Source organism: Larimichthys crocea, chromosome XIII, assembly GCF_000972845.2.
Source record: "Larimichthys crocea isolate SSNF chromosome XIII, L_crocea_2.0, whole genome shotgun sequence".
NCBI lineage: Eukaryota > Metazoa > Chordata > Actinopteri > Sciaenidae > Larimichthys > Larimichthys crocea.
In genome coordinates this window covers 4,827,444-4,849,348 of record NC_040023.1, presented here as the reverse complement: position 1 = coordinate 4,849,348, position 21,905 = coordinate 4,827,444, and the positions used below count along the sequence as shown (strand labels likewise).

At 43.3% G+C, this 21,905-nt stretch overlaps 1 protein-coding gene across 3 annotated transcripts in view; it reads left to right on the top strand.

The window, feature by feature from the left end:
• Positions 1–20,684, top strand: part of hivep3a (HIVEP zinc finger 3a) — a 37,342-nt gene extending 16,658 nt beyond the window's left edge. For 2 of the 3 annotated variants that reach the window (XM_019258551.2, XM_027287025.1), the window contains 6 exons: positions 7,599–11,797; positions 12,261–12,460; positions 15,144–15,313; positions 15,397–15,444; positions 16,598–17,214; positions 19,858–20,684. In XM_019258551.2, the coding sequence (XP_019114096.2) occupies positions 7,973–11,797; positions 12,261–12,460; positions 15,144–15,313; positions 15,397–15,444; positions 16,598–17,214; positions 19,858–20,403 (5,406 nt within the window). In that variant the 5' untranslated portion in view covers positions 7,599–7,972 and the 3' untranslated portion in view covers positions 20,404–20,684. Of the gene's footprint in view, positions 1–2,895; positions 3,280–7,598; positions 11,798–12,260; positions 12,461–15,143; positions 15,314–15,396; positions 15,445–16,597; positions 17,215–19,857 lie in introns of those variants that run through there. The other variant, XM_019258543.2, reaches the window with a different exon arrangement.
• Positions 20,685–21,905: the final 1,221 nt, after the last annotated feature.

The window sequence follows — 21,905 nt, the reverse complement described above, 5'->3', positions numbered from 1 at the left end:
CAATTTTTTTCCTCCTCCACAGGTTTGTGTCGGCCTTAGAAGAGGGATAATTGCTATTCTGCAAATAAAATGGTGGCTAAACTGAAATTAGGCAGATTTAACCTCGACATCTGCATCTTTTAAAAATAGCCCGTCATTTCTATTCAGCCACTGCTAAATGTTAATGTATTGTATAGCTCGAGGTAGAAAATGAATTCACAGCGTTTCAGGGTTTAGCGAAAAAGAGGACAGCGTTGTGAGACCTTATCTTTTTGTTTGCATCCCTTCCTCGTCCTAGTTTTTTCCTAACAAAAAGAAAGAAAGAAAAAAAAGAAAAGAAATATTCCTGTTGTGGAAATGTGTTTGGTAGCATGATGTTCACACTGTGACAAGGCCATCCAGACAAGCCTCAGCTTTCCCCTGTGAAAGAGCACAACACTGGCAGCTCTGTCACCGCCAGAAAGGGTTGACAAGTGGAGTAAGACCGATTTACTGAGCCAATATTAGTTTTCAACTCATAGGCCTACTTAAATAATACGACAACAAACCAAAATATGTTGAAAGCAAAAAAATGGCATCAAAGTGTACCTCTCAGTTATAGCCTGGATTAGGAAACAGTTAAAAGTCTGATGCAGTTTTCAGTACCTTATCTCTGTTTCTTTCTAGTCGCAGCTACAAAGCATGTTTATTTTTGTTCTTGTACCAAATGTTAGAGCAGGCAGTCGAATCCAGTGTGGGAAAGCAGATTCTGCAATCTAGAGTTAGTGTATTCTTGGATAAAATATTGTACACTAATCCAGACTTTGGCCACCCACAATTTCGTTTTTCAATGTATGAAATTGTGCAGCAGAACTGTGAGCTCTCTCTCACTACAGGCCAGCACTTGTTTATGCAGACTACACAGAGAAAATCGTACACAGAGCTAAACGTATTGCACAAATACAATAAGTATTGTATAGCACCGCAAGGAAGGTTTCACCAAATTGAACCTAAACATATGAAGTTACAGTCATTTCATCAGCTCAGTAGAAGCTAATACCTCAAAGGTAATACTTACATATGATTAGCAGAGTAAATAACGTTACACTTCTGGTCATGAACACAGTAAGCGTAAATTAAAATACTTTAATTCCTTATTTTTCTTTCAGGGTTATCTATTCCGATAAAAACGAGTGCTAAAAGAAGCTAGTATGGTATTAGCTGCTAACCATTCACTTCCATTTTTTACTTGTCCTGTGTTGTAATTTATGTTGTTTTGGATATTCTATAGCAATGTATAAATATAATAAGCTGTGGTTGGTAAAAGTAGCTAGTGTAACTAAAATGTAACTAACGCATGAGCACTTATTGCTCTGATACAAATGTTACGGTAGCTGGCTAACTTGGTTAGCTGGCTATCGCTGGCGGTCGCAACCAAGTATATTCCAATATTAATAACACGTATGTGCTTCCATGTGTTTCCTCTTTCGGGAGGTGGAACGTGCATCTGTCAGCGTAACTGTACAAAAAGCACAACTACGCCACAAACCAGGAACAGAAGGAAGTGGAAGATGGGTTGGATCATTTACGATGTAGGAGCTAAAAGTTTGTGTTGTTTATTTATTTATATCGCACGCATTCTCTTATCATTTTCTGGTAATAGTCACAAGGGGTGTGGTTGTATGGTTTGACCTTATTTTACCTGTACACTTGGAGGCTTGGAATAGGCTTGAATATTTTCTGTTGACCATCTCATCTAGTTCTAGTTCATCCGACGTGAACGAGTCACGGTAAAGATTTTTTTTTAATTGATAGTGGTCACCACACACGATATTATTTAACGTGTATTATTAACGTAGTTATCATCAATACTGGCATATCACATCACCTGTATGTGCCTTGTCATGATGTTTTAATTGCACTTTGTTGCATTTTTATTTATTGATACAGCAACTTTTCCATCTCAGCCAAACTATTTTTTTTTTTTAAGATTATTTTTTTGGCCTTTTATGCCTTTATTGATAGTACAGCTGAAGATAGACAGGAAGCAGAGAAAGGGGGAGTGACACGCAGTAAATTAGTCAGATGCGGGATTCGAACCAGGGCCAGCTGCAGCGAGGACTATAGCCTCCACACACGGGGCGGCCGCTTAACCCGCTACGCTACCGACCGCCCCCAAACTATTTTTTTATTAATACATTAAAAGCAAGAGGATGGAAACACAGGTAGTACTGTAGGTTGAAATTATATCCAAACTGATGATGGCAATGTGACTCTTAAAGGAGCTTTTAGAGTCAGTTTATAGTTTATAAATGCTGTTTGACAAGGAATTATCTATCGCCTGCCTTCATCCAGAAATGTCAGAGCTGGCCTTCACATGCCATTTTCAAATTCTGAGCTCTAGTCACAAAGGCGCTCTGTTGGCTGGTGCGGGATGGACATCCTGGGCTCTCTTCCATTCCCCCCTCTCGGCTTCCCCTTTTCACGCCCGGCCAGATGAGCGGCTGACCGCCTGCCTTCATCCCACCGGCTGGTATTCCCTCAAAGCTCCACATGTCTGCGAGCTTTCAGGCTGCTGGAAAAAAAAAAAAAGTCAGTTTTGGCGGTGGGGGGGAAAACCCATGGCATAAAAGAGCAAAGAGTGATGTCAGAGCTGCCTGGACTCGTTTCAGCCGGACCCGGTGTGTGGACATTCTCCAGAGCAGCTGAATCCCTGCGCCCTTTTTTTTTTTTTTTTTGTTTCCATGCGGGTCCTTATATATGTTTTCAAATTTTCCAGGGTTTTCTCAGAATGCAGCAGCAATAGTTCTCCACCTATGCTGGAAAATGAGACCTGAATGGGGAAACTGTGTTTTAAAAATATGAAGTAACCCTCCTCCACCTCCACCTCCTCCCTCCTCTCTCCCAGTCAAATTGAAACACCAACCACTCACCCTGCCCCTCTACCTCTCACCGCTTTGCCAGCTGTGCAGCCGGAGACCGCTGCCAAAAGAAACACAAGCTTACGTCAACTTCCAAATTAGGAGCTGCTACTTCACTTTGACCCGAAAGAGAGACACTAAAGGAGGTGGAGGTGGAGGGGGAGGTGGAGATAGACAGGGAGAGAGTGTCCCCTCCTCCTCATTCATACGCATAATATACTCAAGCTACCTGTTTGTCAGGCCAGTGCACGTAGAGCGGAGACTCGATTACCCCTCTCTCTTCACCGTCACTCTCATTCATCCTTTCTCACTCTCTCTCCCCTCTCCTTCCCTTCACCTCTCGCTGCTCTCCCCCGTCTCCAGTCATTCACAATCGGAGGACAGCACCACCTGCTACCAGGTAAAAAAAAAACAACAACAACAACAAAAATCCACTGATATTTTGTCATGCAGTGTTTTTTTTATTTTTATTTTTATTTTTGATGCATGTAAGGTGACGTGATTTTGTGGACGGAGGTTGGAGGAGGACGAGGAGGGGGGGGGTCTCCATTCAGGTCTTTGTTATTGCAAAAGGCTGCTACATCAATGAGCCAGTGAGTGGTGGAAAAAAACTAGAATAATTTGTGGATACTCTGAGCTGATTTTTTTTTTTCTTCTTAAAACAAAAGCAGACAATGCAGCTTCTGCAGTGCTGTGTGTGTGTGCGAGTGTGTTTATGTGTGAATGAAGCAGAGGGAGTTCATATAGTGAGTGGTCCGTGGGTTGTGTATGTATTGAAGCTCACAGCTCACAGACTGGGAGTGAATGAGCTCCCTGTGTTGTGCTTCCAACCTCCTATGCTTGGCATGCCCTCCTGTGGACTGGGGAGCACACACACACACACATGCATACACAGGAATGGGCTGTGTATATGCACTGACTCCCAGAGGGTTTCTCCTCTGTCCCCGGAGAGCGCCGCTATCAGGCTGCTGATGAAGCTGCTCTCTCTCTCTCTCTCTCTGACTTGACAAGATTGCTAATGCTCAGCTGACATTGTGGTGGAAACACAACAACAGATGAGGGCATTTGTTGCTTAGTTCAGATGAGTCGGCAAGATGATGTCGGCTTCAGGGATGGCGGGGAAATAAGTCCAAATTAGTGCGCTGTTTTCATTGTGTTTCATCATAATATGAAATTCCTACTTTTTTTTGCGTCAACATGCGGATGCTTTCGGTGTTATTCTTTTAGTTGGGATTAAATTTAGATTTTTTTTCACACATAAATCTGTTTTTTGCACCTTTTTCACTCAAAATGTTTCACACATAAATCTGTTTTTTGCACCTTTTTCACTCAAAATGTCTTGATTAGAAAAAGAAACTAAAATTATAATGCGGTTTAACTGTTTTCTTTGTCATCTCCATGAACAATATACATTTTCCTTTCTGCTTCCTCCTGAAATAACAGTGGAGTACGAGTGTAGTATGAATTCAAGACTCCCAAAGTATTGATTTTTCTTTTGAGACGTGCACCGTTCTCTCCTCCAAAAAAGCCATAGCTTCTAGGAGGGAGGCACCTTCGCCTGTTTCACTCTCTCTCCCTCTCTCTGTAGTCGGTGAGGATGCTGGAAGATAAATTTAGCCCTCCAGCTCTCCTTCCATCTGCTATGGTTTAGGGCCGTTACCATAGGAACCACAGCTGGGTGCCCATTAGTGTGAGAAGAGGAAATTGACAAGATTTTTAAAAAGCCATTTATACAATATTCTCTTTCTGTGCGGCGTGTGAATGGACGCAGCTTTTCACAAATTTATATTTTTGTTGTTTTTTCTGTATCTGCAGATTTTGACTGTCAGTGTATGCCCACATGGCAAATATTTACACTGCAACCATTAGACAAACATCAGAAAATGACGTGTATTTTGTGTCATTATATCAACCTGTAGTTGCCTCATTTACAGATCTTTTTTGAAACACTCCACACATTGTTTATACCCCTCCCTAATGTCGTTCTTTTTGGCTGGCTACAGGCTTGGAAAAGCCTAGGTGTGATTGGTATGATGGCTGCATTACATTAACTTGTGCAGCCTGACTCACTGGTATGGCTTACTGGAACACATAAAGGGAACAAAGCAATGAATTGTCTAAGATTTTGGCAAAATGTCTGCGGAGAAAAAGGCCTATTGTTTTTTTGGAAAGGATGTCCGACAGTGGTTAACAGAGCTTTCCGCCCATTTAGATTCGCACTCCTCTAACACTCAGACTCAGGATGGATAGTTTTAACAAAAAATCGATGCAGCAGAAGAGAGATATTGTCTTCTTTCTTGCCAGAATTAAACACAAAGCAGCTTCACTGCTGTCAATTTGGTTGAAGATTCAGGTGGGTTTTGCTAGTAGGAGATAAGGAGTGGTAAACTCACTTCTTTCTTTCTAACTCCACACCTTCAGATCTTTCTCACCTTCAAACCTGCCTTCAGCCCCAGCTGATGCTGACTCATGTGAGTAAACTTGAGGCAGTTTATCAGATTTTGCGCAGCTCCTTAAAGTCCATGTAAAGGCAATTCTGAGATTTCTTTCAAAATAGTTGCTGAAAACATGTGAAAAGACATTGGAAGATATGTTAGTGAAATGTGGAGTTAGAGGTTCAAACAGTTTCTCACCAGTTTTCAGTCCAGGATTTTGTGGGCGGTCCTACAGGGTGGCTTGATGACACGCTGAGGTCACCCGGAGCAAACCCCTGCACCCCTAGCAGAGAGATAGAGATTAATTAATCTCTCAGTGTTTTAAAGTTAAGAGAATACTCTTAATTTTTTACATGATTTTGACACCTAATTTCATAAATTTGTTGATATTTTTAATCATTCAAATTTGGCTGGGTGGTTATTATTATTAAATATTACATATCGACTTAAAGGCTTAATACAACTTTTTTTTAACATTCCTTTTATGTGTAAAATTAGTGGAGTTCCCCTTTTAAGAGAAGATCTAGAGAAATCAACAGAAAGACATTGATATTCAGTTCTTAGCGAATGTGTAGTCACTTGTCCCAGCAAGCTGCTGTCTGACTTTAACGCCGAGAACATTACACCTAGACATGTGTTTCCTTGCAGAGCCTTGCAATGCTTCACCTAGAGAGAATCACCCAGGCTGAAAGCCAAGGACAGTGGGAAAACAGGATTCGTGTGGAGAAAGGGGTTGAAGAAAGGAACGGGAAAAAAAAACCCTGCCTGCTAGATTCATTTGCACCATGAGAGGTGCAAATGAAAAGTCTTATGTTAACACTGGACCAAGTGTGACACATGCAAGTGTAAATGAGCAGATGCATTGCGTGATTTTTAAAAAGCGTTGCTGGGTTTTTAGGTGCCAGTTCCGTACTGCAAGTGCTCCATCTCAAATGTATTCTCACTCCAGTCATTGTCACCCTCATGCAGAGTATGCAGGGTCTTACAGTCTGAGCTCAGAGGCGTTATTTTCTGCAAGACGACTGCAAAAGCTCTTAGTCCAGTTACACTACCTGTCTGACCTACATTTACCACTTACTAGTCTCTCTGCAAGAGATCTAAGCGTAGGATATCTGAATGGTCCTCTGCAAATATACCTACTGCATAGAGTCCGCCTGTTTTTGTTATAAAACAAAGTAATGTTGGTTTAATATCCATTCAATACTGGCAGATAGTCTTCACACAAGTTAAACCAAAGACAGTTATAAACCTGTTATCAGTAATTTGGATATAATTCAGCAGCTTTGCCGTCTTTCACCAGAACGTGGGTGTAGAAACCAGCTGGTCAGTGCGTGGGATGCCTTGTTTACTGTTTCAGTAAGCTGGCACAAAAAAACATGGGGAGTTTTCTTCAGTATCTTCACTGAGTCACCTTATGAATGTAGTCCCTGCTCACAGCCTTCATTCGGCTTGGCCTTTTTTTTAAGTATCTAAAATCACAGTTAGATCAGACCATTATCCAGACGCAGGTGGGGCCGTTCACATGTGCTCTAATGTGGCAATATTGTACTGTAGCGCTGTCTCGTGATCATGATTTTGAAGGAAGTGTGGTCAGATACTGGGCGACACGACATGTCAAATATACAGCATTAATTAGAGCATGTTGAGACAGTGCCAGCTTCACGTGTCACAGTCCCTTAGGTACTCCTGGTGTAATTAATAATGACATCTTAAAGGCAACTTCAAGCAAGAGCAAATTTCATTAAAGATCCAAAAGAGAAAAGTGCTTGTATGGGCAGCAAATTCTAATATGATTAACTCCCTCTTCAACCTGGAGGATCTTGTATTTCCTCTTGATTGGGTATAATTTATTTTGCTCTGTCTTGCAGCAGGAAGATCTGACTGCGTGTGGGGGTGGTATCTGTAAACCCAGAAATATATCGATTATGGTTCCCGGTTTTTGAAATAAGTAATGCATGGTTGATTAGAAATCATTAAAAGACCATGACAATGCCAGATTAGACTGTTATTGGTTCCTGTCACAGTCATCGGACATATTGCCGCTCTCGGGGAGCGGAATCATCATTTTTACTCGCAGCATGCTGATGTATTTTTATACCGAAATATTACATAAATCATTCTAATTTAAAATTACTCAGCAGCCAGGGGAAAGCTGAATGTTATGACACATACAGTGGTTATGTAACGCACGGAACATAAATATCCGTATTCGGAAAGCAGAGGGTCATGGGGTTATTTGTACTATTCTGCACTATTCTATATAATGAGTTGTTTGTCTTCACAGATCTTTATGCTGAGAAGACAGAAGAATAATATATTCAGTGGAGTCAACTGAGCATCTGAGTGCGTGGCAGCAAGACCGAGGGCTTCATGATGGGATACTTTAGGTCATCATGGCAGAGGACTTCCTCCACAGCGCACGACATATCACAGCTGCATTCTTTGATGCCGCCGTTCTACATTTGATGGCAGCATAAGCAAAGAGTTTAAGCAAAGCAAGTGCAAATTATGAAGCCTGACAGTCAACTACAGTGGATATAATTTGATAGAATTCAGTCACATTAAACCCATTATCCAGTTAATGATTTGGCTTGAACTCTGTAGCCTGGCACAGGCAGACACATCCCACTTGTCTACCTGAGGCTGTCTTTCCATTTTATGGAGGCCTTGGATAGTCGCCTGACGACTGGGGAGCAGTCCGGAGGTCAAGAGCATTGTCAACCAGAGTCTCATCGAAGAGGCCCGCGGCCTAAGTCTCCCTCCCAGCCCCGTCAACAACAGCAAACTGGCTCCCCAAAGCGCCATGGCACACCACAGCAACCCAAACAGTCCAGAAGACAGCATCCTGAACGTAAACGTCTCAGGCACCAGCGACAGAGCGTCGACTCGGATACTGCGCAGGAACCCAAAGACGAGGCAACAAAAGCGACAGTTTCTTCACCAGGAGACCCAACTTCCTCGGCAGGTGGCCCCACCCAGTCTAAATCAGAAACCCAGGAGGGCATCCCAAAACAGAAACGTGAACGTAAGCCTCAGAGACCAGGCAAATATGTCTGCACTTACTGTGGCCGCGCATGTGCAAAGCCCAGTGTCCTACAGAAACATATTCGCTCCCACACAGGTGAAAGACCCTATCCATGTGCCCCATGTGGCTTCTCTTTTAAGACCAAGAGTAACCTGTACAAACACCGCAAATCGCATACGCACAAGGTGAAGGCAGGGCTGGCACTAGGGGAGCCGAAATCTTTAGAGGAGCAAGTCACTGAGTCGGAAGATGAAACCAGACAGTTGACATCAGCATCTTCACATACAGAAAGACAAAGCAGTGTAGCCTCAATCAAGAGTCATGAAACAGACAGGGCCAAAGATTGCACTGGAGGAAACGATGACTCCTACGCAGTGAAAAAGAGACTGGCCTTACGTCTAAGTAGAGGAAAACATGCCCATCGAGACTCATCCGATGAAAAGGCCTCATCTCTAATTTTAGGGAGTAAAGGGAGCACAGAATCTGGCTATTTCTCTCGCTCTGAAAGTACTGAGCAGCCACAGGACAGCCCCCCGAACACAAGTGCCAAAAGCTATGCAGAGATCATCCTCGGCAAGTATGGACGTCTCGGACACCTACAGAGGATGCCTCGGCACCATAACCAGCAGCCCTCTGGTCAGGAGGACAAAAGCATCCCATTCACAGTCCCGAAGAAGCAGGTCATTGACCATATCACCAAACTCATCACTATCAACGAGGCCGTGGTGGACACCAGTAAAATTGACAGTGTAAAACCAAGAAGATTCTCGCTCTCCAGAAAGAATAGTTCAGAGTCTCAAAAGGGTTCATCGATGAAAGAACCACTCATTCATAGTCCTAAAGCTGGAGATCTGGGCTATAAAAATAGTGGCTCCATCACTATGGGAGTTCCATGTGAAAAATTTCATCATCCACCCCTAAATGTGGAGCAGCCAGCTGGCCAAACATCAGCCCCTCTGGTGAGAAGTCACTCAATGCCATCTGCAGCCAGTTCATTTGACGCCTCCAGTAGTGGCCCCAGTAAATTCCGTCTTAGTCAGTCCTTTGACGAACGACAGCCTTCTGAAAGGCAGGCATCCCGTCGGTACGGGATGCTAAGACGGCAGCCAGCTATTGAAATCCCACTTGGTGCCGAACTCACAAAAGAGGAGCATGGCGGTTCTCATTCATTTTACCCTGACAGCTTAACCACTGTGCCTGACCACAAGCAAAGTCAACCGCAGCCATATGAGTGTGAGGCCTGTGGCACTGGATGCAAAGATTGGGAAGGCTATAAGAAACACAAGCAAAGCCTGTGCATAGCACATCCTCCCAGAAATGAGGTGGTAATCAGTCAAATGGAGTGCTCACAGTTAATTAACCATGCAGTCAGAGCAGGGGCTTCAGCAATGCGCAAGAGACGGAAAGAAGAGAGTTTTGAATTCGATGACCCCTCTTCTCCGTCATTACCGTCTCCTGCCCTCTTTTCAGGACAGTGTAAAGATGAAAACAGAAGACCTACGCTGCAAACATGTTCAGTAATCCAACATACTAGTTCATTTGAAAAACAAGAATCTGTTTGCAATGAGAATCAAGGCACTGAGCCAACAAAAAACTCTCCACCTCATGAAGAATATCAACTGGTACCTCAGAAACAACCCCAACAACAGTTGACAAACCGAAAGCTGGTCCGCCAACACAACGTGCAGGTTCCAGAAATACTGGTCACAGAGGACTCCAACATGAGCACAGGGACCTCAATAGAGCCAACAACCACTGCAAAACATTCAGAGAAACCTGATGAATTTCAGTGGCCACAGAGAAGCCCCTCTCTGGCCCAGCTTCCCATCGAAAAGCTTCCTCCAAAGAAGAAGCGCTTACGTCTAGCTGAGGTTGCCCAGTCCTCTGGGGAATCCAGTTTTGACTCTATATCCCTGCCCCGCAGCCCCAGTCAGGACAGTAGTGCATCGTATGCATCCAGTCGTTCCACGTCCTTTGAAGAGTCAAACAGACCCGACATGGACATAGCAATATCGACACCACTGAGGAGATCAAGAGCTCCTCACATGTTGACAGTGCCTGGGGTTCATCAGCATAGAGAGATGAGGCGCTCAGCATCTGAGCAGGCACCTCATGACCCACAACCGAGTGTCCTAATGGCTGAGACCCGCAGTAAGTCTTTTGACTACAGTTGTCTGTCTCCCGAGCGCTCTGCAGTTGGCTGGAGGGAAAGAAGAAAATGTCTTCTCATGAGACACACTGCTATCAGAGATCCAGATGAGGAGGAGGAGGATCAGTGCACCATACCGAGCCGTAGTCCTGAACATGTCAGCCCGAACACATCTTCTCAAGTGAGTCCAACTTCTGTGTACTGCAGTAGGTCGCCGACTTCTCCTTTATCGGGGGACACAGTCTTGCATAATCCAGTGAAATTACAAGGCAAAGAGATCTTCTCTCAGTGGAAACTCAGTCAAAACATTCAGTTGACAGGCAGCACCGAAGTCGCTCTCACTCACTGCCCGTCTGTAGAGCCTGTTAAAGAAGAGGCCTCACACATCCGTACAGGGCAGCCCCCTCCTCAAGCATCACAGTCCTATCTTACACATGGACCATCAGGCGCAGCCAGAGCTCGCTACCTCCCCATGTCAACAGGGCTGAAGCTAGAGATTCCCTTACTACATGACGATCATTCAGAAGTTCGGGGAAGTCACCCCCACGTCCAGCGCTCCGTCCCTCACATTACTTCAAGTCTGGAATTGCTAAGGCCGGTCACGTCTCCAGCAGTAGCAGTGCGTCTCCAAACTGACACCATCACTCTTGCATGTGCCATATACACCACGTTGTCTCAGTCCACCTCCCCGAGGCCCCAGGAGAAGGTTGATGCTGTTTCACATAACTTAAGTATCCCAGCAGCTGAGTACAGAGACCATAGGAACACAAGTCCAGACCATCACCTGTGGTCTGATGATGGCCTCAGGATATCAGGCTCAGGGGGCAACAAACGCATGCTTTCCCCTTCGAATAGTATAGAGGTCCTCCCTGAGTCAACGCAGCAGCAGAAACGAGTAAAAGAAGAAGAGGAGAGGGAGGTGGGATGTGTTGACAAGGCGTCTCTGGACACATACAATAAGGAACTCAAAGGGGAGAATCAGTCCTGTCTACCCAGCGTTTGTTCTCCCATCACACATGTTGGACCATCATTCCCCAGTCTGCTGTCTAGCACCTGTAATAGCTGGTGCTATTTGAACTACATTAAACCAAACCCTTCCACTCTGGATGAACAGAAGCCCTCAGTGTATTCATCGTGGTCCACTAGCGGCTATGACCCCAACCCGCCTGGCCTCTCCAGCAAGACGGCCCTGTCTCTGCTTCACTGTAAGCAGAGGCTCAGTCCCTCCATCTACACTGTATCCCCCATGTCAGCCAGGACACCTGAATCAGTGGAGCAAGAAGACAACAAAAGACCGTGCTCCACTGAGGTAATTACAACACTAAGCACTCGTCTGTAAATCTGTAAGACAGCACCTCAAGAGAATTTGCGGGAATTTCACATTTATTAGACAGAAGTTTGAGGAATCCTGTAGAGCCAACATTTAGGTTAAATTGAGCTTAGTTTACCTTCTTGCAAGCAAGCCTCTTTGCTTTTTCCTCTGGGGTACAGAAGGTGCAGGAAACAGTGGGTTAGCATTGCAAGATGATATCTTTGCACTTCTCGTCTTAGTATCAATCTCCCAAAAGGCAGGAAAAAGATATTTGCTAACTTTGCCAGCACCAGATTTATGTTGATGACAATCATTGCAATGACACCCAAAACAAAACAATATATATGTGCTTTTAACAAATGCTATTAAACACAACGTTCAACGCAAATTCCCAATTTTTGTCTCCCTGGGCATGCTGGAGCAGAGTTGGTGAATTTGCCCATGTCTTTTTCGAGTGTAGGTTTACAACAGCCAGTCGTACTGCAGAGACCATGAGGGAACCAGAAAGGGACAGGAGCCAGCAGATGACAACAGCTCAAATAGAAAAGAGGAGAAGGAGGAAGAGAAGAAGAAGGAGGAGGAGGAGGAGGAGGAGGAGGAGGAACCACAGTCATGCTCCAGAAATAAAAAACATCCCGAAGTTTGGATCTCTGAGAGAGGGTGAGTATGATCCTATACAGCTCTGCACTGTGTGAGATGTATAAGGTCATTCACTGGTGACATATTGTCCATATTTACATCTGAGGTACCTCATTGTTTACAGTGTTGAGGGCTTGCGTCACATATTGTAGTATGTTGTGGAAAAATGCTGTCTGTCCACCATGTTGATGAGGCCAAGGGTTGGCCGTCTGCACCAACAGAGCCCGTCTGTTGAGGGGCTCAAGCCAGGAAACTACCTAGCTTCCTTTGCGCCTGCAGAGATTCATTTACACCAACCATCACAGCCAGTCACGTGGAGCCGCTGCACGTTTTTATTCTCTTACACTGACGTCAATGGAATGAATAGAAAATATACGGTACGTACATGTACGTATGTCGTGTTAGTCATTAAGGGCACACTGCCATGCTCAGTGGAATTGGGCAGAAGAACAAATCATTCCTCCTTCCTGCTCATACTGCACTTTGAAGTTAATTTGCTTTTAATGGAAGTGATGGGGGGACAAAATTCACAGTCCTCATTCTGTGGAAAAATATATTCCAAAGCTTAATATGAGGCTGTGTCAGACAAACCAAGTGGATATCTTCCAAATTTTCAGTGCAAAATTCCCTCTTTTTTTTTACTATCCCTCCACTGCAGGTCAATGGGAAAACTCTGAAGGAAAAACAACTTTGGAGGATATTGATTTGTCTTACTCAGACTGCTGGAGCTGAAAGAGAGCAGAAAGCAAAACCTTACGTCTATATGGACACCTGACTGTTGGGATTCAGTGTGTAAGAAGCCATAATCGGGCTGAATCGTCTGGAAGTGTTGTTAAACTGTGAGGCAGAGGCAGTGATTTGGGGGATTTTCTTGTGCCTGTCAGGCATAACCAAGGTTTAATAGGCTATTTGCTTTATTAGGTTACCGTAGGTGGTTCTAAGTAGTAAAGTCAAACTCACGGATCCTGCTGTTATTATTTCTAAAATGTAAATGGTTGAACGCAATCTCAACCAAATGTACCTTACTATAAATGGACGGGAAGTCTTTAATTTTATTATGTCATGTCTGATTGGCTGGCATGTGTCCATTAAAACTCCACCTCAGACAAACATCCAATCTCCGGTTTAACCACTGTTCTAAATCTGTTTGCATTACAGTATGAATGGGAGTCACTATAGCAACCATATTTCTCTTTAACATGTTTTATATTACCAGACAATAACTCCCACTGAAATAAATGGACCTAATAAATACAAACTATGAACAACTTAAAAGAAAATGGTTAGGGTTAGTTGTTTATGATGTTATTTTTTTGGTTGGTGCCAATAGTATAAGCACAATAACACACCATGAGGTGTGCTGATATAGAAAATAATGAACTGTAGAAGTGGCTGCTTTGTGTGTTTTGTCCCTGTATAAAAGTTCAGGACATCTTGCTGTGTTGTAAATGGTAAAACAACAATCAGAGATTAGAAAGGAGTAATTTAATATGTGTTAAAAAAAAAAAAAACAAGACAGATTCTCAAACTGAAATTCAGTAAAAACGCAGTATGCAACAACGTAAGGTGGGGACGCAGTTCTATTATTTATTTGGCACGCACGCGTCTTTTTCCAATGAACTTGCAGAAAGGTTAAAGCAGACCCGCTGAGTATTTCTGAAATAAACACTGCTGCGATGCCATGCAGGAGAGTGCAGAGAGGTGCCATCTGTGTGTCTCTTTTTGGTTCAGGAGTGTGTCTGTGAACAAATCCCTGTTGTGACTCATGTTGACGCTCATCACAGCCTTCCTAAAAGAGTGAGTCATCCTCGCGCCTGTTCGCTTTCGCCTTCTCCTGTCTGTTCAGTCTGTCTGAGGGACAAAAAAGTCAAAACTGAGGTAGCAACTTAGTCGGACATTGCCTTTTTTTCTTTCTTGCTGGCATGGGGTAAGGCAAGGGCACCTAGACTGAAATCTTGGGTGTTAATACATGCTGCATGAAAAGCCCATGAATATAGCTGCTTTATAGTGTGGAGGTATAGTGCCCCGGCAAGTTTTTTCAAGACTGTAAAAGCCACTGTTTATGATACCTGCCAAGTTTATCCAGCCTGTAGTGAAAATAGACGAAAAAACAGCCGATTATAATCAGAAGGATTGTTTATCATAGGAATGTGTTTTCATTTTCTGTGTTTTTTCATGCTTATTTGGAGCAGCAGCTGGTCTGGGCCAGGGTTTCCCTCCCTCTCTGTTTTTTTTGGCCGGCTGCAGCAACCCCCGGACCTTGGGCCACATCGTAGGCTCCCCCTTGTTTGTACTCGGTGGTGGTGTGAGCTGTGATGGGGTTATAAGGCAGCAGGAATGGGGAGGGAGGAAGGTGGAGGGGGGGGGTCTGGTTTTGGCTTATGAAAGCTGCTCTGTTGAAGCTGAAGTGGGTGCCTCGCTGAGGGACCCTCAGTGTACATTGAGGGGTGGACCCCGGGCCCAGCTGCCACAGTGTGAGCTCACTGTGTAGCGGAGGCCAAACAGATAGCGTACTTAAACTGGATAAATAGGGGCACTAAAAAGCTGCTTACAGGTGCTAAAGGGCCTGCAGCCTGTCTGTCAACTCCAGTTACTCTCATATTGATTGTGACTATCATCCCGAGAGAAGCAGCGGCAATAGACAACTGACAGGGAAACACACTGAGGATGAAACTGAAACCTCTCACTCTCTTCACACCTGCAGCTCAAAGGAGAAGTATGCCATCACGCACGGTGGAGGCGGAAGGGAGTGCCAATGTGAAGATTGTGGTTTCCACCTCAAGAATACCGGTGTGCTGCAAAAGTGCACCCCTCGCATCACAGAATCACCACCGTATAACTGCAAACCTTGCAATGTTTCTTTCAAAGCCAAAGGTAAGGACAGACAATGAAAAATGTGTGTTTTATTAAAGGTTGGATGTCTGTGTATGACCACGACCTTTTTTTGTATTTTGCAGGAAGCCTCAACAAACAGCTGAGCTGTTACCCAGATGGCACAGACGAAGGTACGCTACGTGTGCTCGATTTTATCCCAGTGATAATAATTCATTTAATAATACATTGCACTAAGTATACTAACAAGTATTTTCTATCTTTTTTTTAAATGCAAAATCATCACTGAAACATTTTTATTGAATGTTTAAAAGGTCCACACTGTTCCGGTATTTTATTTCAAGTTTTAATATTCATAAGAAGACATATTTGTGGTTTTAAGTACTTAAAAACACCTCAGTATAGTTTTACATCTGCTTCTCTGGAGCTCTAAAAAGTACAGGGTGTCTTGTGTAGCTTTTCATCTCATTATATTAATGAGCCTCTTCTGATTGGCTGATTGGCTGAATGGCGCACAGCCAGACCAAACACAGCTTGTTATCTACCTGGGCAGGTGGTCCAGGTGGTGGCATAGTTAAGGACATCTATCATCGACCATACAGATGTTTCTGAATTCAGGCTGTGCGTATATCTCCACAGACCAAGTAAAAATCATCTTTATTGAAATCTTTCACCATGGAAACATCAAGCTAATGCACTGCTGCAGCACACACTACGCTGGACGAAAGCTCTATAAGAGTACATTAAGTTATTGGCTTTATTTAATTAATTAGAAAAACACAAACAGGCCTTTTATTGGTGACTACTCACAATTATATCCACCGCTGTAGCCCGAGCTGGCTTCCTCCAAGACTTTGCATTGATTAATGGCCTCAAAACGGTGCACTAACTCTGTCGGCTTCTACGCTTTGCCGCTTTGATTGAACATTTCACATTTGTTTGAAGAGAAATGTAAACATCGGTTAGAAAGCGTATCAAGATCTTTGGGCGTACAAGATGATGAAGAAGATATGTGGGAGAAGGTTTGCCACGAGAAACAAGGGAGTGGCTCTCACACGTTACACCCAGGTACAACATGTACTGGTCTGGTTACAACCGGTCAAAACACAGCCCATTCATGCCTACACACTTCATATTATATGCTGAACGTGGCTACACATTGGTGCAGTTATGAAAGCCATGACTTAATACTTTGTAGGGTAGAAAAAATTAACCAAATTAGGAAGTAATCTGGGTTGTTTGTACAGTAGATTAGTAGATTAACAGCCTTGATATTGAATTGTTTTGATGTTAAATGTGTTGAAAAGAGAATTTCTCCTGTCCTAGGAGTCAGCGAAGAACCATCAGTTCACCCTGATAAACGAAAAAATCATCAGTACTCTGATCTGGGGACAACTGGACATGATGAGGGCGACAATGCAAAGCCGAAGGAAGGCAGACACGATGAAGACAGCAGGTCTTCTGAAAGCTCTCACGCCGTCTCCTCCGATAGCGAGAAATCTCATCCAGGAGGGCAGCCGATGGAGCCCGAACCGAGCCAGTCGGCCCGGCTGCCACCCAAGGATTCCACCCAGAAGAGCTCGGCCAGCGCGAGGAGGGCACTGTTTGCCCGCAGGCGCCTTGACGCTTCTACGCTGGCGTCCTCCGGAGGCTCCCGTTCGCAGAGCACTCCATCGCTGGTTCCACAGAGGGAGTCGTCTCCTCCTCGCAGCCCGCCACCCAGGCCTCGCCAGTCCCCTGCTCCCCCTTCCTCCCTCTCCCCATCCAGTTGTCATGTCTCCAGCTCTCCTCTGAGACCAGTCTCCCCAGTTAGAGGTCTTTCTCCTATAATAGTTCAGTCCCATGGATCTGAGTCGCCCGGGCCTCCGGGCTCACTGGCAGACACCTCTGCTCAGTGTCACGCCTGTCTTCACCCAAGAGACCGACCATCTACAGCAAGACTTGTGAGTCCTCTTTGAAAAAATCACCCTAGCCCTGGCATTGTTTTCATCCGAGTCTGAATCTGTCGTGATGCTCTGTTTTCGTCGTGTATATAATTAACGCTGGTCAAGAAAAACATGGCTTTTGTTCAAACCGCAGTCTTCACTCACCTGTGACTTGATCCATCTCTGTTAGTTTAGCCTACAGTTTTAAATAAATCAGCTGTTGGCTCACAAAACTAATCTTGTGTGGCTCAGTTAAATCCCAGTAAGTCAACATCTAGAACAAATATAGATAGGCTGGTACATATGAGGTTATTTTAAAGTCACACATTTATTGGAAGAGGAAGGAAAAAAGGCAACTCTCTTGTTTTATATCACTCAAACCGAGCCTGCAGCTCGGAACCTTAAAATAATGCAGGAGAGCTCCCAAATAGACACAACATGTTTTCCCTGGGCAGCCGCTGATAAAACGAGAAGCAGGCCGATCGTTAAATACCAAAGATTGGAACCACATGTCGACGATGCAAACAGCATGGGTGAATATCTCAGTTCACCCTAATAAAATAAAAAAAACATGTCTACTCCAAACTTGTGGTTATGTTATGGTGTAACCTCACCACTTCCTCCTCGCTCTAATATAGGTCTCATAGGAGTAGATACTAATTTACATTCTCCACAGGGTTGTTTTTCACATCTGCACTCATTTCTGTTCACATCTGTAAACTTGTTTTTTGGCAAAGGGGGGGCCATTTTTATACGCCTAAATATTTGATGTGTACATATATGACCTTCTGTAGACCTGAATATGTTACCACACGTTTTTTTTTTACTAATTTTAGTAATTTGTTTAAATATTATTTTACACACCATTCTAATACTGGATCAGCCCACAATGGCTTATCATAGATTTATCAGTATTTTCAGACGTGTACATCATTTACTGCAATACAAAAATGCCAAAGACGTGTTTGAGGTAATTTACTTTTTTAACTTAATTTCAACTGTAAAATCTCTCACACTCAATAACCAAATGTAGGGGAGCAAAACTGTTTATGTAAATTATGTTAATAATAAAATATAGGATATATCTCCCAATTTATCATTATCAGATTTATATCAGTATCAGCGCTTTGATTTATACATTTCTGCTGTAAAATATAAAAATATTTTTGCTTTTTAAAAGATAAAATAACATGAAATAATCGTCTTAGATATTAGAAGTTCAGTTCATGAGCAATAATGCTTGGATGCCTCATTTTGCCCACCAGATTTTGTTAACTTGCTCAGGCTTGGCTTTACGTTTTTACGATTGGTTTTGTACAGGGTGTTTTTATTTTGAAAATAAACCAGATCCTGCAATCCAGAACTTCAGGTCTGGTTTAATCAGCCCCTGGTGGTTTATTAGCCAATAATTAGCAAAGTAACTAGCTTCTCTGGCTACTGTTGCTACTTGTTTTGGCGTGATAAAATAAAATAAAAGAAGTTTAACTCGTTTTAATGAAAAAGAGTGAACTCACAGGTTTAGTTTTCAAGGACATTTGGCCACAAGGGGATGAAATGCACTTTTAAATAGGACTTCCTCATTCGTTTCCATGGATATGAATTTAAGCAAAATGGATGCAGTCTCTGCTGCTTCAGTTTAAAACAGATATAGAGGTAAAACAATGAGATAACACACTCAGGTTTATTGTTTATATTAACGTTCAGATGAAGAGGAAGATTCTCACATCGGAACATCAAGCCTTTCCTGACTCAGTCGCAGATTATAACAAACAAACTGATATTATTATATCAAACGTTATAATTATTGCATCCTAGTTTTCTCTGCTCGAAAACTCACGTTACAAAAGTTTGCATCCTCAGCAAACTCTCGGCACTTCCTAGCTATGCGTTAATTCAGTGAGTCTGTGAGTGTTGGGGAAGTCCAGACATTTGGATTCAACCTCAGTGCCTCAACAGGAGAGAGGTGTTTGTTGTTTCCTGCCTGCCGTCCCCTCGCTCTCAGGCAGGTTGCGTCATAACGATGCCTTTTTAAAGCAGCAGGCTAAAACCCAGTGTTTCACTCACCTCCAGTTGTTTCAACTTTGACACCACTGTTGTTACACCTGCGGCAAGGAACGAGAAATTCAACTCAGCATTATCTCGTAGTTGCCACTTGTGGCCACAGTGGCCGCTGTTTTGAAAAAGTGACTCATACTGTGCATAAATTCGCAAAACTTCCATCAGTACATTTCCATGTAGTACACTCTAGACTTCCTGCACTCATTTCAGCAAGGTAGCATTGGCTCAATTCAAGCACGGGACTTTCCACTTCTTCTTCACCGAATTGCAACCCGGCGGCCAACATTTGACTTCCAAAATCTCAATATAAAACATATGTACAATTTGTATATTGAGGTATTGACCAACTGCAACCACTTCAGCTCAGGCAATTCTAGTGTGGACGAAATGGTGACCATTGAGGGTGAGAAGTGTCCGGCGCTCCACACTCAACTTTTTGATGGTTCGGGAGACTCATAATACACTGCATGTCCAAGTCGAAGTGATTGTTGAGTCATTGTTATTGATCCACACCACATATTAAATCTGCTTCATTGGCATTGACTGTCTTTTCAGTTTCCCAGCAGAACCATTCAAGTTCCATTTCTTCTTGTTTTGCACTAGTCCGTGGATGAGGTTGGTCTGACCCACATCACCCCACATCTCACGCGGCCCCGCGGAGCCCACAACCTCCTGAGTCACCTCCCTCTGCACTCCCAGCAGCCGAGCAGAGCCCCGAGCCTCCTGATTCCCATCGGGGGGATTCACATGATTCAGCCCAGGTCCCTCCTCCCTCTGTACAGCCTGGTGAGCAGCCCCACGGCAGCCACAGCTAACTCCGCGGGGACATCCTGGAGACTAAGCGACGCTCCGAAGGGGAGGTTGTCTCTGCTGCAGCGCCAGGATACTCTCAAAGAGACGTCGCCCAGCAGCCCAGCCAGCCCGCCAGAACCCGGAGCGTTAGGGGGGACATCCGGCACCAACCGATCGGACGCTCTATTACACAGAAAGAGTCGTGGATGCTTCAGCGTCCAACAACAACCGTCGAGTCCCGGGACAGAGACGAGGCGTCCGGAGGTAAACACAGACGCACATGTCACAGAGAGTTGTGTTTACCCCGAGACCAAGCAAGGCCAAAAAAAGGCTCCTTCCTCCCAGACACAACTCTGATAGGAGGGAGAGTCTGAAGGGACAGTGCAAACGTCTAAAAATCAGAGCGTGGTGTAAAAACACAGCACTGGTTTGGACAACCGAGGACAAAAAGGCAAGAGCACTTCAGCACCGCTTCTGAATGACGCTATCATGTAATTATATGAATAATATATATAGACACTATGTTAGATATGCAGTATGTTTTGTAAATCTTTTTTTACCCTCCTGTTTGATGTCATCGGTGTTAATTTATTTATGTGCTATTATGCAAATTCTGTACTATATGCAAAAGCAGCTGGAATGAAAATAGACAAAGTTTTAATCAGTTTCCCTATTAACCCCTTTGACAGCTCTAATATACTATTGCTGTGTTAATGTACTGTATTACCAGAATGGATATAGAAAGGTACTACAAATATTTATTCACCCCGACCAGTATTTTGAAGTGCAATTTTATGTCAAGATTGTGGTTTGAAATGTCATTCTTAAAGGCTGTGATTATTATTATTTGTCAGGTTTTTTTTTTTTAGTTTTTTTGTTGTTGTTTTATTTTTTGTTTGTTGCTGTTGTTGTTGTTGTCTTTGTTTGTGTTCAAAGAAGCAGGGTTACGATCACCTCCTTTTCTAATGTCTTTAGGAAAAGAAGTTTCAGATCAAGACATTTGGAGTGCACTGACAAATAATTTGATATCCCAGAGGAAAACCTGTTTCATGTACATGGTAGCTACGGTGCAGTTTTTTTCATAAACAGATACATGTATTTTTGTGTTGTTGCTTTTATAAATGATACAATCACTCTGTCATTTTCATGTTTACCATTAAACTTCTCATTTTTACAGATTTATATTAAAACGGTGTTACGTGTGTGGCTTTTTAATTTTTTTTTGAGTTAGTGATTGGTCTTTTTCCACCGAAACTGTTAGAAGATTTAGCGACACCTAGTGGTGAAGTTGCAGATTGCAACCAACTGAATACTCTCCCACATCTCACCCTCTCCTTCTAGACATGAAGTAAAAACTCTGGCTGCCAAATTCACATTAAAAGCAAAAGTCCATTTAGGTAAAGGGTCTGGTCACCCAAATTACCGAAAAACACATTTTCAAAGAGATCAAAGTCTCGACAAAACACAGTTAGGGTAATTGAAATTTTCTTCATGACGCTCAAAGCATTGAAAAATGACACTTCAAAGGTCAAGTGTGTAAGATTTAGCAGGCTCTATTTACAGAAGTACTACTAATATGACACAAATGGAATATAACATGGATAACTGTGTTTTCATTGGTGTATAATCACCTGAAAATATGATTTGTTATGTTTTCTGTTACCTTAGAATGAGACTTATATCCACCGGCGCCGCAGGTCCTCTTCCATGTTGAACTGCCATGTTTCTACAAAACACTGTTGTTCCTTTCTGCCACAATGTTTGTAATTAGCAACTAACGGCTGGATGCCACTCTTTAAATGTCACCAGATAGTAGACAAAGTTAGAGAACAACACACCCAGAGATCCATTTATTAAAA